This window comes from Egretta garzetta, unplaced genomic scaffold (assembly GCF_000687185.1).
Source record: "Egretta garzetta isolate BGI_Z169 unplaced genomic scaffold, ASM68718v1 scaffold287, whole genome shotgun sequence".
Classification (NCBI taxonomy): domain Eukaryota; kingdom Metazoa; phylum Chordata; class Aves; order Pelecaniformes; family Ardeidae; genus Egretta; species Egretta garzetta.
The window spans coordinates 6,456,092-6,475,950 of record NW_009260435.1 but is presented as its reverse complement, the minus strand read 5'-3'; the positions used below and the strand labels follow the sequence as shown (position 1 = coordinate 6,475,950).

At 38.4% G+C, this 19,859-nt stretch overlaps 1 protein-coding gene across 1 annotated transcript in view; it reads right to left on the bottom strand.

Annotated features, from left to right (window-relative positions):
• Positions 1 to 258: 258 nt before the first annotated feature.
• MTMR10 (myotubularin related protein 10) overlaps positions 259 to 19,859 on the bottom strand; it is a 46,009-nt gene continuing 26,408 nt past the window's right edge. Inside the window, exons 6-17 of the mRNA XM_035899531.1 lie at positions 19,540 to 19,682; positions 10,326 to 10,416; positions 7,759 to 7,936; positions 7,246 to 7,333; positions 6,983 to 7,071; positions 5,875 to 6,005; positions 5,680 to 5,749; positions 5,414 to 5,484; positions 4,379 to 4,548; positions 3,299 to 3,469; positions 2,214 to 2,399; positions 259 to 1,680 (exon numbers count right to left, since the gene is read on the bottom strand). Coding sequence (XP_035755424.1) covers positions 1,081 to 1,680; positions 2,214 to 2,399; positions 3,299 to 3,469; positions 4,379 to 4,548; positions 5,414 to 5,484; positions 5,680 to 5,749; positions 5,875 to 6,005; positions 6,983 to 7,071; positions 7,246 to 7,333; positions 7,759 to 7,936; positions 10,326 to 10,416; positions 19,540 to 19,682 — 1,988 coding nt within the window. The 3' untranslated portion in view covers positions 259 to 1,080. The remainder of the gene's footprint in view (positions 1,681 to 2,213; positions 2,400 to 3,298; positions 3,470 to 4,378; positions 4,549 to 5,413; positions 5,485 to 5,679; positions 5,750 to 5,874; positions 6,006 to 6,982; positions 7,072 to 7,245; positions 7,334 to 7,758; positions 7,937 to 10,325; positions 10,417 to 19,539; positions 19,683 to 19,859) is intronic.

The window sequence follows — 19,859 nt, the reverse complement described above, 5'->3', positions numbered from 1 at the left end:
CTTTCTGGAAACCAGTAGGACTTAACTACGAATTCTGCTGAAAGCTACTTCATCCTATAGCAAGGCGAGGAGACGGTCGGCAGGCATCAGGATCCATGCAGGGATATAACGCTGAGTATTTGAGGTGTTCATATAAAAAAAGTCAAGCTCTCGTGAGACTTACAAACAAGCTTAACCTTAAAGAGTAAAAAAACCTACTGTCTCTTGAGCTGGCCTTCTGTTATTTCCAGAAATGGAGCAGGGGAGGCGGGGGACGGAACAAGAACTTACCACACCAATCTATTGTAAAAAGCTGGGGGGGAGTCAGCTGCATTAGAGTAATCTTGCTACTGTTTCCTCCCAATTAAAGGCACTTCTAAAGCTACAATACCATATCTACAGTAAATGTTTTAAGGTTAACAGTGCATTGTCCTGAAGTTGATTCCTATAGTCTAAAGTCAAGCTCATGCCAAAGAGCACAAATTGATGAATTGTTAATGAATGCATCTGGGGAGAGAAAGCAAAGGGAACAACGCCCCCCTATGGGTACAAACTGCATTAACACACGCATAGGTCGATCAAGTCACAGAACATGGCATGTATGTATGTATGTATGTAAGTATCTATGTATGTATGTAAGTATTCGTCCTGGAGAGGCGATCTGATAGAATTTTGTTCCCAGATGTCAGCTGTCGGCCTCTGTCCACTGTGCATAACTACTCTGATTTGCCAAACTGATTTGACACAAGAGTCACTTCAGTCACTATCTGGGAAAAAAGGTGTTTGAAGCAGAACCCTCCTTAATGACCACACCGAGCCTTTCAATTAGCTAACGAAACGCTCCATCACATATAATGAGCGAAACCACTAAAACACAGAATGAATCAGGGACCAGAAGCCCTGGCAGGTGAGAACTACTGGAGACAAAATTGTGCGATCTGAAGCATGACTCGCTTTGCTTTTAAATATTTGTGCAAAACTTAGGTAATGTTTGTATATAAAAATTATTACAGCTTTCGATGCCGCATTTAGCAGTGTTAACTTAGAAAAGACAAAACAATATGCTGTACTCTCCCCAAACCTTTAAACCATCACATCACCTTAGTCTTCGTTCGCAAGCGTCTCAGTGGATAGCCAGATTTTGGCACCACTTAAAAATTTGCTTAAAGGTGTTCCCAGAATGCTCCGTCTGCACAGGTTCCCTACAGGAGAAAATGGGAATGAGGAGGAGAGAAAGTCTGGGGCCCCGGAGGTGTCATTTAAACTGTTTGCTCTGAAGTACATCCTGCTCTGATCCAGTTCCAAGCAGTTGCCTTGCAAAGAAGAGCTGCTTTTGTACTGCCGAAGATTCCGGTTTAACATGTCTACTTCATCTGCCAGCAAAGAAACTTTATGGAAAGCAGTGATGAAGCCACCATGATTAATCTGGGCTTCAGGAACCCAGCGGAAGTAGCACAGCTTCCACAGTTTTATTTGTGTTCCGGAGATGCGGGGTAGAATTACGCCGTGCAAATCAACAGGCTTTGCGAACCAGTCTCTGAAGTACTGTTCCATACTGTTACTCTGACTCTCTGTTTGCTGTAAAAAGTCCGGTTTCAGTTTTAGTATCAGAGAGTTTCTTCTTGGAAGGAACTCTTGCTCACTGATGATTCCGTTTTTTAATGCTGGGGGGACACCTCGCAATGTGGAGCTGTAGTTTTTCTGCAGAAAATAAATACTGGTAATTTTCCAGTTTTATGCTCATTTGAATAGCAGATTTCCCTGAGCTGCTAGGATTCCAGAGAAATGATGTGACCTTTACACAGTTCTGAGCTTGTCAGTCGCTACTGCAGGGCCCACAGGGCAAACAGTGTGGCCACCTGCGGCCCTTAAAGAGAAAGACATATGTTTTCTAAATTTTCTAAAACAACGAATGATTGAATTAATCAGTACTCACTGAAAAAGCTGACAGCCCTGGGGGAAAAGAGCGGCATGCCATCATTTTCCATAGATGAAATAACGCAAATGTTGGCAGTGAGCTCAGCCATATCAGAAAATGTCCTGGAACGTGGGGCTCAACAACTGACATCGTTCTACAGAAAATCATTTCTTTAAGCTGGGAAGCTAAGAGAATTAATGCTCCTATTGCTAAACTGAGGGTGTAAAACACTAAAGAACTGTAAGTTTTTAAGCCTTAACACCTTACGGCCAAGCACAGAAACAGTCCATTCACAGACAGACATCACTATAGTTACCTTTGAGCGTTTAAAAGTTTTCACTGCTCCATTTTGTACGCACGGTGCACTCTTTTTTCCAATATACAAAGGGTTGTGAAAGAGCAGGCGATCCCTGCTTGTAAACTGAAGAGACCAGTCCCAAACACAAGGAAATTTCAGGCCTTTCTCATCACCCAGCTGAATGTTTTTGCTTATGGCAAATTCCTGCAAGAAGTTAAAATTCAGACATACTAAAAATCAACGAAAATAGGCTTATTCACAAATCTTAATTATAAACCAGTGCATAACTACTGGGCAAGGGATATAATTTAGAGGTGGCTGCAGATCAAAGCAACAGAGCAGTGAGACAGTCTGCTGCTGGAGAAAACGGCTGTACCCTGTTACTCATTTGTGCAACGCAGAGGCAGGACTAGTGCGTACCAATAATTGCTTCTCAATGGTATTAAATTGTTTCTTTGTTTACTCCTAACCCCCCCCCCAACCTGTTATTTTGAGAATACACTAATGGTCCCTCACAGCTGTACTTCTTTGTAAGGTAGCTACCTACAACTTTAAAGGGAAAATATTTAACAAAATAACCAAGTTTCAGTTTTAACAGCCATCAAATTTTTCCACACACAGTTCTGGTAAGCTCCAGTTTTCAAAAACAAATTTAGTGTTCAGTTTTCTAAATACCTTCATTGTGCTTTACTATTTGCACTTTACGCCGTCTTTTCTAACTTTTTCAACAATTCTGTCAAGAGATTTCAAAGTTTGCCTGAAGCATGAAATTCTATTTATCACCTGTCATTCTACTTTATCAGTTCCAGATATAAATGTTTCCTCAAGGAGTGCTAATAATAATGTACAACAACAGTGCTTTTCTAGAAAAACTTAAAAAAGAAGTTCCATAGGCTTTCTTCTTGAATAGTTACTGTCTATGCAAAGATCACCTGAAAGGACATTCTGATCATATTTGTCTGGGAAGCTGAATATTTTGCCCCGAACATAGTGTGACATTTTGAGAAATACAAAGGAATACCATCTAGCTGAGATGATGTCATTTCCAGAAGGGCATGCTGAAGTCTCTTATCTGACAAGTAGGTGTAACACCTCATACTCACAGTGCTTTCCTTTACTCGCTGATGAGGACAATTAAAAAGGAAGGTGCCAAACAATGAGATACGTGCACTGTCGTACAGTATGGTCAAGTACATTTCAGAAAACTCGAAGGCTGCTGGGTATTGTTCTAGCAGCTGCCAAACACAGTCAAGAAACATCAAGAACAAAGGAGACTGGGGAAAGAAACAGAGAATTATTAGATTGAACATCAGCTTTTCCCAAGACAAACCAATTTCTCTGCTGTTAGTGCTCCATTAGGGTGTTTAGCTATACCTCCGGTACATTCCAAGCCAGGGTAAACTACTTGGAGTATTGGATTTTTTATGATTTTATGGAACTCTAACACCCTGTACTCCTCTTCAGCCACTTTCACAAGCAACTATGTCAACGGGCTTTCTCAGTGTTACCTTTCCACAGCTTTCCCTTCTCTGTCAGTTCTTTCCTGGGCTCTCTTCATAGTCATGTAGCTGCAAAAATGCTTTCTGCCGTCTTGTATGTCCCTCATAATTTCCAAATTAGTGCTTGTATGAGCCTGCCTTACTACTTGGCCTTATTTTCACAATGTATATGCTTCCTTCTTGTTTGAAATGACTGGAGAGCTTATGATTCAGCCATGTTAACTCCTCACTACACTTTCTAGCTCTTTCCACGGTGGCCCATGACCAGCAAAAGTATAATCTAGCATTTATATAAAGCTTTAGGAGCTTTTCCTCTTCCCAGTTTCACTCTTCTGTATGTCCTTTTAAAACAACCAGCCCCCTCCAAACCCCCTTCTATTTCAATTTAAAATGTGGGCTGTGCTAGCATTTGTAATAGTGGGACCTTTTCCCATATAACACTGAAGCAACATAAAAACCCAGCAATACTGGATTGCACCTGGCGTTTCACTGATCCTCACATGGCTACAGCAGATAAAGAAAATACACGTCTCTGCTGCACAAAGACTTGTTTTCTCTGATATTCGTTTCATGAGATTTAAAAGTTTTAAAAAATGTTTCTACTTTAAGATTTCCATATGAATAAATGTTCAGGCTCACATTAAACAGATACTGTTATCACATACAAATACAATTCAGTTTTACCTCTTTATCAGATCTCTTTAAGTGGTTACACCTATCTAAAAACTGATATCCCGCCATGACCCATTCCTTCTGTATTAAGCTTTGAAATCCAACAATTGTTCGAAAATACGGATCCAGCATGACTTGAATGAGAGAAGCAACAAGACAGCTCAGGTCCCGTCCCTCTTCCTCTGTGAATAACATAGAGAAGATATGACATAAATAAGGTATAATGCACATATACAGAATTAGATCTCAAAGAGCAAAAAGTTGCAACTAGGTCTAGTGTTTTTCTTTTAATTTCTTTTATAACATGCTTTTTGCTGCTGTAACTGTTCTCATAGTTTCAAAAGAAAACTAGAAGAAAACAACACCTTTTTTTTTTCACTTAGACTCACAATACAGAAAAAGTTCCTGCAGTACCCAGCACAACAATGCATTCATCAAGAACAAAATACCCACCCAAAAGCATGGTATTTAAACCAAGATGTGCTGAGGAGGAGGGTGTTCATGTTGCTGGAAATTTTTAACATATTTTTCACCCTGAAGCAGTTTTTGGAAGGCCCTTACACAGGGAGTGCGGGATATACCAGCTGAACAGGTATTGTAGAAATGACAGAAATGACAAAATTTCTGATCTTGATATAAGCAAGTTTTGCAGTGGTTTATTTTTTTTTCTGGAATATCTGTTTGCACTTACACAACAGCAGTCACTGTTAGTGAAATACTTCTGTACATAAGACCTCTGAATAAAACCGGTACTGCTTATGCAAGGAGTATTAGCCCAACTAACACAGTACAGAAGTTCGCCCTAGAGTTTTGATTCCATCATACCGTTATCAGAATAAGAACCACAAAAACTCAAAGTGCAATATTCCTCTGATGCTATGGACTACAGTACAGTTCAGATACATAACAAAATTATTTTCCTTTCTAGTTCCTCAATGTCCAAAATATTTAGAAGCCATGGGGTTTATGTATAAAGATCACAGTTGATTTTATCTAAAGGTGCTTATCTACATTATCATAAAAATGCTAAGAATTACAGCGTATTACCTTGCAGGACTACAGAAACATGCTTACACTCCATCATATACACAAGCTCAGCAGAATGCTTAAGAAACAATCTAGACAGGAAAAGAAAGTGATATAACAGTTAATATAACAGGTTCACACTCTAAAAGAAAAAAATATTTGGGATCTATCTATATTTACCTAACTCATATATTAAAACAGAAAATCCATCAACTGATTCACTGCTCATTTACACTGGTGAAAGTTTTTCACATCTCATTAACCATCATTTTATTAATAGTACAAACCTAATATACTCTAACCAGTGCGTAGTTTCCAGTGAGGACAGCCACTTCTCTTCAGTTTCTTCAAAAGGCTCTGCAAAAGGAAAGTAATTACAGTGCAGAACAACTGCAAAGAACTGTTCCTGTTAGCAGAGATCTATTAGAATTTGTTGTATTTCAAGAAAATAACCACCATGGAAGAAGGACAGTCCAGCGTACCATTAACACACAGCTGTTTGAGTTTGATATGTGCAGCCTGGATTTCCTGGATGTTGGGGAGACACTTGTCCAGATCAGATTTGTAAACGTCGCTTCTCAGGGGATGGCTTCGAGTTATGGCATTACAAATCCTAAGTAAGAAAAAGAATGAGCCATTTTATTACTGGAGAGGAGAAAAACAGTCTTTCGAAAAACATGCCACAGTCTTTAACTGCAAACAACTAAAACCACGTAAAAACAGGCACCTTATTTAAAATAAAAAGTTTTCTGGTTTATATTCAGGAGATACATTGCTCCTGCCACACAGTTATTGACTCAAATATTTTTTGTATCTGCTAGTTACAAAACAAAAAAAATGGAAATGCTGTATCATTAAAACAACACGTTTGGGAAATGAAAAGCTGAGGCTGACTTACAGTTAAATACCTCTATTCAATTTTTAATTTTCCACAGTTTTTAGTAAGACTTACCTATGCTAAATAAACAGAACATATATAAAGTTTATAAAGCCAGGAGATCTGACAGGGTTTCAAATAAAACTCAGAGCTCCAGCCTAACACACACAACACGAGTGTTTGTACTACTACAAAAAGTCACCCTACAAATTAAACCAAAGAAAAAAAAATTACTAAGCTAGTAAACTACTTATGCAAGGCTCTAAATGCCTTCATCTTTCATCAAGGACAGTGAATGACCAATATTTCACAGAAATAACATGTACACTGTGGCTCTAGATCTACAGAACTATATTTCCCAATGGCATAAATACGTGATTTTTACTGTGTCTTGCTGAAACAGGTAAGAAAATCTCCACCAACACATGTTGTTATTACAGTAACATCAATAGATTCTGTCATCGGAATGACTGGCCACCTAAAAAATAAACATCCCTTAATATTTGAAAAATCATCCAGTATCCAGAACTGAAGTGGACCTTGAATAGAAATTGTGCCAGAACTATACTCAGAGAACAGCTTCTCAAAAGCTATTGCACTAAACCATTATGAAGCAAGTAGCCTCTCAATTACCAGTTGCTGCTCACGTTACACAGTCACCACTTGTGTTATCCTACACATCTGATTAAAGAATAATGTAACTAATCATTTACCTTTGATCAATTCTTCTTTGTTGCAACACATCTTTAATGTTGGCCATTCTTACAAGGGCACTCCCATTAGGGTGATTCCAGGACCATAACTAATATGAGGAAAAAAAAACCGTAAGAAACAACAAAATAATGCAGGTTAGTCTTATTCCATAGAAATTTTTTTCTTAATGCTACACACAACACTATGTTAATTGGCATACATATGTTTAAGATTAGTATTGTACAATGATCAAGAACAGTAACAGAATAAAGACAGCACTTACTGGCATTCGTCTCCCAATAAAAGAGTAGGAGTACAGCTTAAGGTCTTGATCTGCTAAGGAAGATGGAACCACAAAATATTCTGGAAGGCTTGGGGAAAAAATAAGATACAAAACGTTAGATTTCCCTATGTATTTTACCCACTTTTCTCTTGCTGCAAAGCTGTCTTACCAAGCCTGTTAAACTATAAGGCACCAGCCCCAAATACCACAGTGCGACCCGGTTGTCCTGTATGCCTCAATAATCGTACGTGCCATTGGTACAGCTCAGATGCATTTGTTTAGAATCGTGCATGTTTCAGAGGGAAGTACAAAAGCATGAAAGCAACAGATGACAAAATATGACATTTCCTTTAATGACAACACTTGCAGGATCTTTCAACCAAGAGCCTCTCAGAGGGTGGCACATTGCAGAGGAGAAACACACAGTTAGGTAGGATGAAGGCTTTAGAGGAGACAGGAAGAGACAGTGTAATTGCCTTGTTTTCTTCTACTTGCATTACAAGAGAAACTTACCAAGTAGATATCATATAACCTTCATTGACTGAACAAACTCTCCACTCTGATGCACCTGTCCTTTTGATTTCTCTATCCCAATCAGAGTAAGTTTCAAACAAAGGTGTCTGCTGACCACTGGCACTGCTGATGCTGCCACCACTGCCACCTCCTGGGTCTATTCCATTCACCTTCTTTGCTAGGAAAAGAAAATTCATCAATGCACATTTAAAAAAGAGGTAAAAAAATCAAACTCTTCACCTGCCTAATTACAAGAATGAGCCAACAGCATCACGACTAACGCTACCTATTTTTGTATTACAGCAGATCAGTGATTCAATGACAGCTTGGCAATACATGAAGAAGCAAATGTATTTTTTTTTGCAATTTTGACAGAGAAGCAACATAGCATTGGTATGTTGTGCTGCTTGATAGAAAGCAAGAATATTAACACTCAGGAACGAATGTTATCTTCAGTCATGGGATTTCTTTCTTCAACATGCCAACTTAGCGACGTTTTAAAAACACGAACCCTTCATAGGCTACCCTTTTATTAGGTACATTATGAAGAAAGCAAAATAAAAATTATACAATTTCAACAGCTTTAAATGACTGCTGTATTAACAGCAAATAAAATAGAGATTGAAGACCAGGTTAAAATATATATTCTTTATATATATATATATCTTTATATCCACAGAAAAAGACGGTCTACCGTTTTGTGGCTGGGAAGCAGGAAGATTTCATAGTCTGTTACTAATACAGGTTCTCCTTTGCTGGTCATTCTTTAGGTGCCAAGGAGGCAGCCAGCTGTGTCAAAGGAGACTATGTTTTGTTTCTTGACACTTGAAGCAAATTTTTAGATGAAAGTGAAATAAACTGAGACTCAACACTACTACCTCCCCCACGAAAACTCCTAGCTTTAGCAAGAGCCTGTAAAGATGCAAAGTGCCTGCCCAAATACAGCAGAATACAGCGTTCTGGCTCTACCATCATCTTAGTGACTGTGCAGTTTCTACTTTCTGTATCTATCAATCAACTTCATTCTTGCACTACTACTCATATACTTACGTTTTTCAGAAGAAAACTGGACTAAAGTCAGAATGAAGTAGTTGTTCAAAGATAGTATGCAGAGAAATACGATAATTACAAAAAATACCATATTTTTACTGTTCAATGGCAGGATATATAATTATCAAATATAGCCTGGGAAAAAATTATGTACATATACACCAGAGCAACGTAGGCTCTTTATGTTCCTCAAGAAGCACAAAGACAGTATTTCAACTCTTACTTTACTGGAACTAGCAGGGATAGAGCACTGTAACACACAGGGCTGGAACTGTAAGAGCAAAGCCAGAGATCTACGCTAGAAACACCAGGGTTCACAAGAACAACCAACCCCAACCCAAACTCTCCTCTCCAGCAACTGCAGCGTAGCAGTACAACTATCTTTTGCCATTCTGGTCTGCTGCTCCAGAGGAACAACGTTTTTTACCCACCTTATGTAATTCTTCCACTAGGTTATTTTTCCATACAGCAAATGGTATTTTAAGGACAGAGTAAAGGCAACTTTGTGACAGACTAACACTTTGTTCACACTCCACTTTAACATTTTATTGTAATTTTATCTGCAAATTGGCTTCCTCCCTAGTACTTTATAATGCTAAAGTACACCGACCTTAATCACCCAAGTTTTATCAAGTAAGAAATTGCATGTGTAATTATGCGTGCACACTTATTCTTGTGCATGCACAGGGCAGTCATGTATGCACCTGCATGAGAAACATGCATTTCTGTGCAAATTTGAAGACCTGAGCTCATAATTCCACAACATTCAAATTTTCTGACAGGCAGATCAGTGGTTTCTAATGCCAGCTGCTGAGTAGAAATTTCAGCACCACAGAACTACATCAATGGCACTTTCTCTATTTGGAGGCTTGTTACACTAGAACTGATGGTTTTCAGCTGTGTATTGGCTGGGGAACACTGAGCAGTGACCGCACAGCATTACACTAGAAATCAAGTTCCAAAGGCATCTTTTTCAGGCTTACCTAACTGACAAGGTTCAGTTGGAGATTGGCCTTGAGCAGAGAGGGTGTGCTCCAACTCAGCAGGGGTGGTGGAGGTTTTGAGTGGTAAGAACTGCCTAGTAAGCCTCTAGGAAAGAAGGTATGGAGTCCCAAGTTGCACAAATCCTCCTGCAATACCACCAGAAGAGAAACTTATTCCCAAAAGAAGGGCAGGTGAGCAAGCCTGCCTGATGGGAGATTAGCTTGGTACCTAGAGTACCGATATAGACACACAATAGGAGGATCGAAGCGTGAATTGAGAAATATGAGTATTCATGCTGACATAGGTAGCCTTGTCTTGTTTCAGACAGGGAAGACATTTCTTTCGGTTTTGGTTGTTAATGTCTATCACAATGAATGACTTATAACCAAAAGAGGTTGGGTGCAGGACAAGCCAATTTTATTACCCCTGAAGAAAGCCTCAAATGCTTTTTGCCACTGCTTCTAGACAGAAATCTTACTGAAATTACATATTATGAAATAGGAAAAAAAATACCAAAATACTTTCACACTTACCTGGATTATGATATATTTCCCCAACATACTCAAATGCAAAGAGAAGCTGAAGATCTGTTGGCTGAGAATAATGAGCTATTGCAAGGCACACCTAGGAAAAAAACATTTTTACTGTTATTGATAGACATAGAATTTATTGCCCTTAGTTATGACAGTGTGAAATACGCAGAGTAAAAGTTAAAAATCAGTCTTCTGATGTTTTACTTCTGTATTTATTTGAGAGGAGTGAATCATATTGTTAAATGTACTCATATGTGCTGAGAGACCATTACTGTAATCATACTAGCTGAGTTCATGACCATCTATCAAGAGTGATTGACTGATAAGCGTGGACTAAGTTTTTGCAAGAAAGTTCAGAATGCAGCAGGCATCCCTAAACGTGATTCTCTGTTATCAACAGAGACAAGCAAGGGCTTGGAGCTACTGTGCTGTGCCTGCCCACCTGCACATAGAAGGAAGGAGGAGAGCAGAAAAAGAGAAGAGCACAACACACAGGTGGTGAGCACAGTACAGCAAAGTCTCATTTGTAATCGGTCTTTTGATAAATACTTTTTTTTAATAAAGAGTACTTATCAATATAGCATAAGAACCTAAGAATGGCCATACTGAGTCAGTTCAAAAGGTCCAACCTAGCACTCTGTTCCTGCCAGCAGCCAGCAATACATGCTTAGGGAAGAGGGTAAAAACAGAGAAAACACATAATGAAATTTTACCAGGATATTTTTCAACACTTCACAGTTCAGGCATTTCCTGAAATAAAACCTGGTATCAGTATTCAATAGCATTTAACAGATATTTCTTCTACGAAGTTGTCAGCTGGGCCAAGAGGTTTTTGAAGTGCGACTTCCCTTTACAAAAGCCCTGTTGGTTCTTCCCTAAAGTATCATATTTAACCAAAAGTTTGAATGTAATTAAATTTTTATCTTTTCTACTAATTCACCACATATAAGCATCAGGCTTACCAGTCTGTGCTACCCAAAACTCAACCTTCAAAAATTTCTGCTCCTGGAAGGCAAAACAAGAGGTTGCTCTTTGAGGACTTCCAGGACCCACACCAATCCTGCATCTCATTAAGTTGTATTCCAAAATTATGAAGGACATTGATGAATACAAATGAAAAGCAAATTGTTTGGTAATAAAGAACAGCTTTTCCCCCATGTTACTTGGAAATAAGTAATTCACGGTGGGAGATGTTTTTCTTCATTATAGTCACTTGTAGTTTGTCAGCTGAATGGCAGGCCAAAGATTTTCCATCAATCTCCAATGTCAATAAAAAGTGAGTTTTTAGGGTAGGCCCTTTTGCCAAGTGTGGGGGATCTACAGGTAATTAAACATGTCAGTAATCACCCCCTTCCCAGTCCCCTGCTGATCTTGAGAACTGAAACATCAGCCAAACTTTCTGAGGGTAGTAAGATGTCAGCTTCGTTAAATTTTGGCCTAGCCCTTATAGGTTCTGTCCCAGATGACTGGACTTCATTCACAATATAAACTGACCCATAACTTCTAGATGCCTGCAGGTCTACAGCAAGCTCCAACACAGTCTCTGACAATCTGATGGTTTCATCAGATTTAACCAGGCTGAGTCACAAGCCCTACCCTGGGAAGAGAAATTCAGCAGAGATTTAAAATGAGCGATATGCATCCTCAGAACTGCAGAGATTAACTTGGGGCACAAGGAAGCCTTGCCTAAGTCTTCACATTCTTTGCAACAGTCTGTGGACCAGCATCACATATGCAACTAGTTTTTTACCTGTATAAATTGTTCATTTTGGTAGAAAATTAAGAGTGCAGAACGTGGTTTAAGATTAGATACTAGACTACAAATACAGTCAAGCTTTGCTAGCCTTTGGCTCTTTAAATTTGGATATTCACTAATACAGATGAAAGATTTGACCAAAAAACCAAATACCTAGAAGAATCAAACTCAGGAAGAAAAAATAACTTCCAAGTAAAGATTGGCACTGTTATGCTCCAGATTTCAGGACTATGATTTGGAGTCTTCAGCTTTGCCTTCTTCCCTCCATTTTACTAAAATGTACCTGCATTATCTCTAAAGAAAATATTTAATGAAAAGGAGTTTATCACATACAAAACTCTATTCTACATGTTCAGATACAGAAATTCCATGTGGCAAAGTTTTTAATTAGGGCCAAAGACATAGTAGAAGTTCACATTATTACCACCTAAATTTTTTCCTTTCTGTTTTCTTCCTTCCCTTCAATTCTCCATGTCATTTTATATTTGGCAGCATGTTGACAGAATTTATTCACTGCTCTGCAGTTTTGGATATTATTTTTGAAAAACATTCTGTGCATCCAACAAATTGTTTTCTATTAGTGAAGGAAAAGTTTTATTATCAGAGACATAAAAGAAAGATTTGTGTGACACACAACTGAAGAAATACCATCACTGGCAGCGTTGTGCCACCAGAAAAAAGTTGAGAACTCACCTACGCTAAGTTCTACATGGAGAAAGTTATTGTACTCTTACTAGCTTGTATTCAACATATATGGCGTTATGGAACCTTTTCCGTATTTTTTATTTACTTTGGCTTTTGATGAGGACATTCCTCACTACTTATAAAAGCAGTAATGACTGTAGGGTAACTTGAGTTGAAAATGGTTTTTCACAAACACTCCCCAACAAAAAAATTCCTATCAAGTCTTAGAACAACAGTTGCTTTAACTTTTCTCCCCATACTCCACGCACATTTTATTAAATCTTGTGATTTCTGCGTACAAAGCAGAGGTGAAGTAGCCAGCTATTCTGTAATACCAGGCCTCTTCTAACAGGCTACTTCTGCCTATCAGTCACAACGAAGCAAAGTGGACATCTGTGCACATACACATTTTGACTTGATTTTTCTATGTAACTTTTCACTACAGTAATTGATATGAACAGAGCTACTCCTCATCTTCATTTATGGGCGTGAAGGATGAAAGCCTTTTAACAATGCTGATCTACTCTCAAGGCTTGAGGAGGCAAGGCATTAAAAATTCCATTGTGCTGCCAAATAACACAAGAGAAATATAGCAAAACCTCTTTTCAAAAGCAGCAGCTGAAATTTCTGTCATTTACTTGCCACTTTTGAGAAAGAGTATGTGCGTGCTGTGGTAAGAGGGGTAAAATTGTGGGGGGAATATGGTAAGGACTACAGATCTGGTTCTCCAAACATATGAGACCATAGCTGTGCTTTTGAACCCAAGCAGCTGAGAAAGGCCCCCAGGTGTTCCACAGTATAGATATAACTCGCAGTACCAGCTACTGCATGGGTGAAACAGTCCACCTGTAGATTATAATACAGGTTCAGGACCTCTATTTCTGTTATTAAAAAAAAAATCTAAAAAAAAAAATAAAAAAAAAATCGGTATTTATCCTGCTACTGTCTTAATTTTTACATTTTAGACAAATTCCACTCAAATATACACTAAATCAGTATTAAACACATACTCATTTTCAGTTTATTCCTCAGTAGATCCATATAGTAGTTTTATTGTGCGAAGGTTTCAAAAGACAAGCACATTCCACAGATCTCAGCAGATTATCACCATAAGTAGAAAGCTCTTAAATTGGAAGACAAACATGTTTTACAGGAAATGTTCTCATATCAAACTGAAAAATGTTTGGTATTCTTGCCAATTCATAATTGTGTAAAGCTGAAGATATTTAAGCTCAGTCGAGTAACAAGAGAATAGGCTGCTTGTTGGAAAGTTCATTTATTAAAAGCAGTAAACAGAATGGCTGTAATTATTTCACAGCGCAAAGGCCATTCCCCTTTGTCGGTGTCCTCTGTTCAACCCCTATCTGAGAAAAATAAATGATACTTTCAGGGCAAGCCCTTTTCTTCAATACGAATTTTACTGAGGATAAGAGTTTCAAAATGTTGCTAATGCTCTTGGAAAAGGTAGTTTTGAACGGTCATATTTAAGACATGCTAAGTTAGCATAGCCTTGCATTTCACCTCCTTCCCTAAGCCAGGCTACCTGTCTTATGAAATCACTTGGAAGGATTTCATTTTTCCCTTGCTACTGCAATTCCTATTCTGAGCAGACACCTGTAGTAGTAAGTCATGCAACCAGGACTAGATCAAGTCCCACAGACAGAATTTGTTAATCTTCCCAGGCAGGAAGTTTTCTTGGGAAAAATAAACTTTCAGGTAACGAGACCTTCAGCCCTAACCATCGTGCATGTTCTCCTAGCTGCCAAGCTATGAATTGTCTAATTGAAAACTGCTTTTTTTTCCCCTTCTATAAGAATTCCAATACCAGCTCTACATAATACTGGATTCGGTTTGAGTACAAGTAATCTACACTGGAGGAAACAGTACAAGGATTTCAGAAGCTGAAGTAACTTTTTACATATGAAAATCCTTGCTTGTACAAGAATGTGTTTGAATTCTAAGTAGAGGTTTCCTAAGCCTTAAGAGAAATATTAAAATACACTGCTATTCTTAAAAATACCTTTAGATAAGTTTACTCCTGAAAAAAATTTTCTTCACCCCCTCCAATCCTACTTCAAAGACCATAAAGATAATAGTATCTTCTTGTGCATTCCCAGTGTCTTGAGATACTATCAATTTTGTGATCTGTACAAACATCTAGAACAAGGTAATACAGAAGTTTGGGGTGGGGAAAAGAAAACCCAAACCATCAGAAAGGGTCAGGATCATTTGTCCAAAACTCTGAGTTTCATATTATTCTTCATAACAATTAGGAAAAAATTGTTCCACTCCATTCCAAGGGTTCTGATGTGTGAGAAGGCTAAGTCTTGATTGCACAGGAAACAAGACCTAAGATAAATAATTTTCCTTCTGTTTTGATTAAGCATGCGTTTCTGAAACTGCTCTCATACTCATTTTAAAAAAGCTTCCTGAAGGAAAAGAACTGAGGGAGATCCAGAAGAGAAAGGGACTGAGAAAATGGAGATATATTTAGGAAACAGGAGATTACAGGGTGTGTGCCTTTCTGATGCACTGCCAAGATTCATATGCCCGGTGAGGCAACACGCTATCTGTCATCTAACAGTCGTAAGATCTAAAGCCTCACCTTTTCATATATTTTAATTTCTTAGTCTAATGTCAAGTATTGTAGTGGTTAGAAATTAGCAGGAGTTTTCAGTTTGACAGTTTGTTGTGATTTTTGGAACAAAATAATTCCTTTTCCTTTAAGGAATGTGAAATGCTGCTTCTTTCACACTGCCGAACTTCAGACTTCCCCAACTTGCTTACCCTTGCTTCCCCATCCTCTACTTCCTCCCACACCCATCTGGCTTTCCTTCCTTTGGAGACTCTATAGCTTTATTTCAGAGACAAAACAGAATTAAACTGCTGAATAGTGAGGAGTGCGAGTTTCCATTCCCTCTATTATTCCTTAACTCTCATCTCCCAAATACCCATTAATAAAAACGTGGAAGAAAATGTTTAGTTGGCTGATTAATGTTGTGACAGTATTTTATTAGCAAGTATTGACTGCAACTAATCTTGAAGGTATTTTTCTAATAGAACTGATTCTTAAGCTTCTTCATAATAATTTACCCCAAAATAAACTAAGTCACTTCAGAATTCAATGTGTTCTTTCAACTTTTTTCTGCTTAAAGCTAGAGAAGAATACCTCTCAAAGTTCTACCCATGCGTCATGTCTATATGTAATCAAGTCGGTCTGAATGTCCACATCTGAAGCCTGACTGCTTTCAAACTGGGATCCTTCGTTTCACACTCACCACCAAAGAGGGACTCTGAATGTTCTGTATTCTAACAAGGCAGCCTAATTAGTAAGGGTTATTCTCTCTTATGCCTTGTTCAGCAAATATAGACACTTCCTTAGGAACTGATTACATTCTCTTTGCCAACACCAATTTATGTAACTGAATGCTGTTGAGTATTCCCATTACATTCAAGGAACTATGCATGAAACAAACTACTTAACTGTATAACATCAGTATCTGTTCTCCTTGTAGCTATCCCATATATTTAAAGCTCATTTTTAAATAGTAATTATCAAGCGTATTGTTTTTATTTCTTCAGCTATTGCTCTAAGCAGAACATTTGCTAGCATCTGGCAACAAGTTAGAGACATTTACACTCCCATAGTTTGAAGTGTATGTTTTAGTAAGTAGATATTTCATTTTGACCTACCAGTGCTTTCTTCATAGGATGATACTCCTCTGTATTACCAGGATGACATTTAGTTAGAAATTCTCCCTGCTCTGATTTGTATAGCTGACTGTATTTATGTAGAGTTTGCTAAAGGAAGCTATTTATTATTTATAAAGCACTAACATGCAGGTCTCTTGCTTTACAGAACAGAGATTGTAATGCTAACTGTAACATCCCCTTCCCTTCCGCTTATTTTAAAATAACAAGTGAAAAAAAAACTTATTAGAAAAAACTTCAGTCATAAACACTTCAGACATGATTTTAATTACAGCCTGCACAATTCACTGATTCCAACAGAAATTCTGAGTTCTGCAGTTTCTCAACACTAAGCACCCTAGAAAACCTTCATTAAACATATAAGCACAATTTATCCAGTTCATTTTTCACTCCTGAGGTCTTCATATCTAGCTCTAAAATGAACATAAGCAAATTTGTGAAGAGAAAACATATAGCTGACAGTTATTTGATTTTTCTCAGAGATGACTAGAGATTAGTCCCCTAGGTCAAAAGGAAAGAGGAGAAGCTGGAGAGGGTCCAGTGGTGGGCCACCAAGATGACTATGGTCCTGAAGTACATCTTCTGAAGAAACAGGGCTCATTTAGCTGTGCAATAATGAGACTGCAGGAAACCACTACCAGGAAGGTAATTACAGACTCACTCTTGCCATGTGGCATAATGGGCAGCAACCAGAAACTCATCTTGGGACATTCAAGCTGGGCATCAGGAAAAACGTGCAGTACTGGAACAAGTTACCCACAGAAGGAGAAGGCTCTCCATCCTTGGTGGTTTTCAAGATACAACTGGACAAATCCACAGCTAACCTGATGTAACCCTGGCAACTCTGAAGAGAAAGGTGGACCAGGTGATCGCCACAGGCCCCTCCCATTCAGCACCTCCGCTCCACAGTCAGTTCTCTACAATGTTTTCTCAGTCAAAAGACAATGCTAGCACACTCAGACGAAGAGAAGAGCAGGAATTCCCTCTCATCAGAACTCAGTTATACTTTAAGTCTTGGTCCTCCCTACAAAAATTATGCACACACAATTATTTCCAAGTAGACAGCTACCAAAGTTTTCATGCACAAATAGGTGGATTTAAATATCTATTAAAGAGGCTCTTCAGAACTATAAGGAGGCCTGACCACCTTCCTTTGTCTTTAAACATCAGGACAACCTTGAAGGGCAGGAACAGAAAACAGATAAAATCTTTCAAGAGTGCAACACTAGCATTCCATTTAAATGCCAGAAAGAAAGAACAAAATAACTTCACACAATATGCTGTGTAAGACCATTCTAGTTGTGTTCACCAGCACCCCAAAATAACATAAGCAAAATCCTGATAGAAGAAATTTGATCTAAGGAGCTCATGGTTTTAGACACTTGTATTTTAACGCTAGCAGAATGATGTTGTTATGAAAACATTACATTAGGCTGACAGAACCTTATCTCCCTTCAGTAAAGGCATGCTTCTGTGATACACCCACACAAAGTTGCAATAACCTACTTGATGCATCAAAACTGCAAATAGCAGCCACCTAGCTGATCTTAACAATCCCTGCAAGTTTTCTTCCACTCCTCTAGTGAGCCCATTCAAATATTTGAAAATGCCAACTGTTACTCTTTTGGTCACCACCAGCACGATCTTTATAACCACACAGACTCAGATCCTTCTGGATCTCTAGAGCTAGCTGTTCTTCCTAGCAAAAGAAATCACGTTAGACCATGTAATTATAAATGAACAAAGCAAGCGCCTTCATAAAAAGGTTTTACTTTTTGCTCTTGCATAAGTAAATGCAGCACAAAAAGTGTTAATGAGATGCTGAGTTTATGCTCTCTCCCTCCCTCCTCCAGGCTAATCACTCTTCTTAGCTGTGACAGCCAATTAGAAACAGTTGCCATAAAGATATTGCAGTAGACAGGCTGCTCTAGGGAGATTTCAGAGAAGCTGTGAAAGCGGAATTGAGTGCTGGAAGATTGCCAAACATGAAAGGTTACAAAGAGCAAAGGCAGCAGGCAGGGAGGAACCCAGAAAAATCGCAAGGAAAGAACAGTCTGCTTCATTACTGGGCTTCTGCCCATGGATCTTGCCCCCATGGGAGGGTAAGAGGTGAAGAAGTGATGAACTGGTTCAGCAGTTACTCAGTTGTTAACTGCAAACAGACTTATGTCTGGGCAGATGGTTCTTAGGATTTACAGGGTTAAGCTCAAACTTTATCCTACTGAGAAGGGGAATTCTTAAGCTTTGTGAGCAAACTGGGTCATTCCTTACAAAATGACTGCTGTGCCATGCCTGGCCACAAAGTGGTGCCACAGAGGTCAGAGGAGCTGGAACTCAACCTATGGCATCCACCCAGAACAAGGAAGCTGGTGAGCTAATGTAGTAATGCAGACTAACCATCTCCTATTAGCAAAAACTTATCCAGACCTTACCAGGTTAAATAACATTAAATGATTTTGTTGAGACTTACAACAACAAGTGCTAAAATTGGGGAAGGAATGAAATTTCTAGGAATGTACAGACAGAAGTAATTCCTCTTGTCAAGAGGTATGCAAGTCTTTTCTAAGAAAGTGTTTGGAAAGAGCACATAGTTTTATGCAGATTGGACAAACTGGTCATTCCAAGAGCTTGTTGGAGACCTTTCTGTGTGAAGCAAAGAAGTGTGTGTATATAAAAAGATAGTACAATTTATCTCTGGGTAAATTCCAAAAAATGTATCAAAGTTTCAAACATTTTCTATAAAAATGTAAACATCTGTTGTACAGCTGCAATGCAGTATTCCAATTCCAGTCGTTAAAAAAGATTTGTTTAATAAATTAGTAATTTTTAAAAGCACAACAGATACGACAATACAGGTTTATCTTATATGAAAAGAAACAGTTAATACATCATGTTAAATTTTTTGCCTAATCATTTTGACTCAAACCCCAGATATTCTCCTGTAACAGAATGTGATTAATTTGCAATTTTCTCTATCAAAACATAAACCAAACTGTTCTTATTAGCACAGCTGTTACTACATGTAATGACTACAAGGCAAGATTTCATAAGACGACATAGTACCTTTTTTGCACTTTCAGGACCCGCTTCATCAAAACGAAATCTGACAATACGGAAGTCTTTGCAATAAATTATTAATTCAGTTGGATTAAATTTAAGCTTTTGGTTGGGACCAAGGACCTTCTGCTTCCTCTTGGTGTCATTCACTGTAAAGAAAAAACAAAGTTACAGGACTGTGTTTTGCAAGTATACAAGACTGGCTCAAACAGATACAGTAATGCTGCTCCCAGCAGTTTATCATCTAACACTGTATTTCAACTGTTCAACTGAGGTAGAAAATCTACAGGTCCTCCTATTGATCAATCTCCTTTTAAACAAGTGGC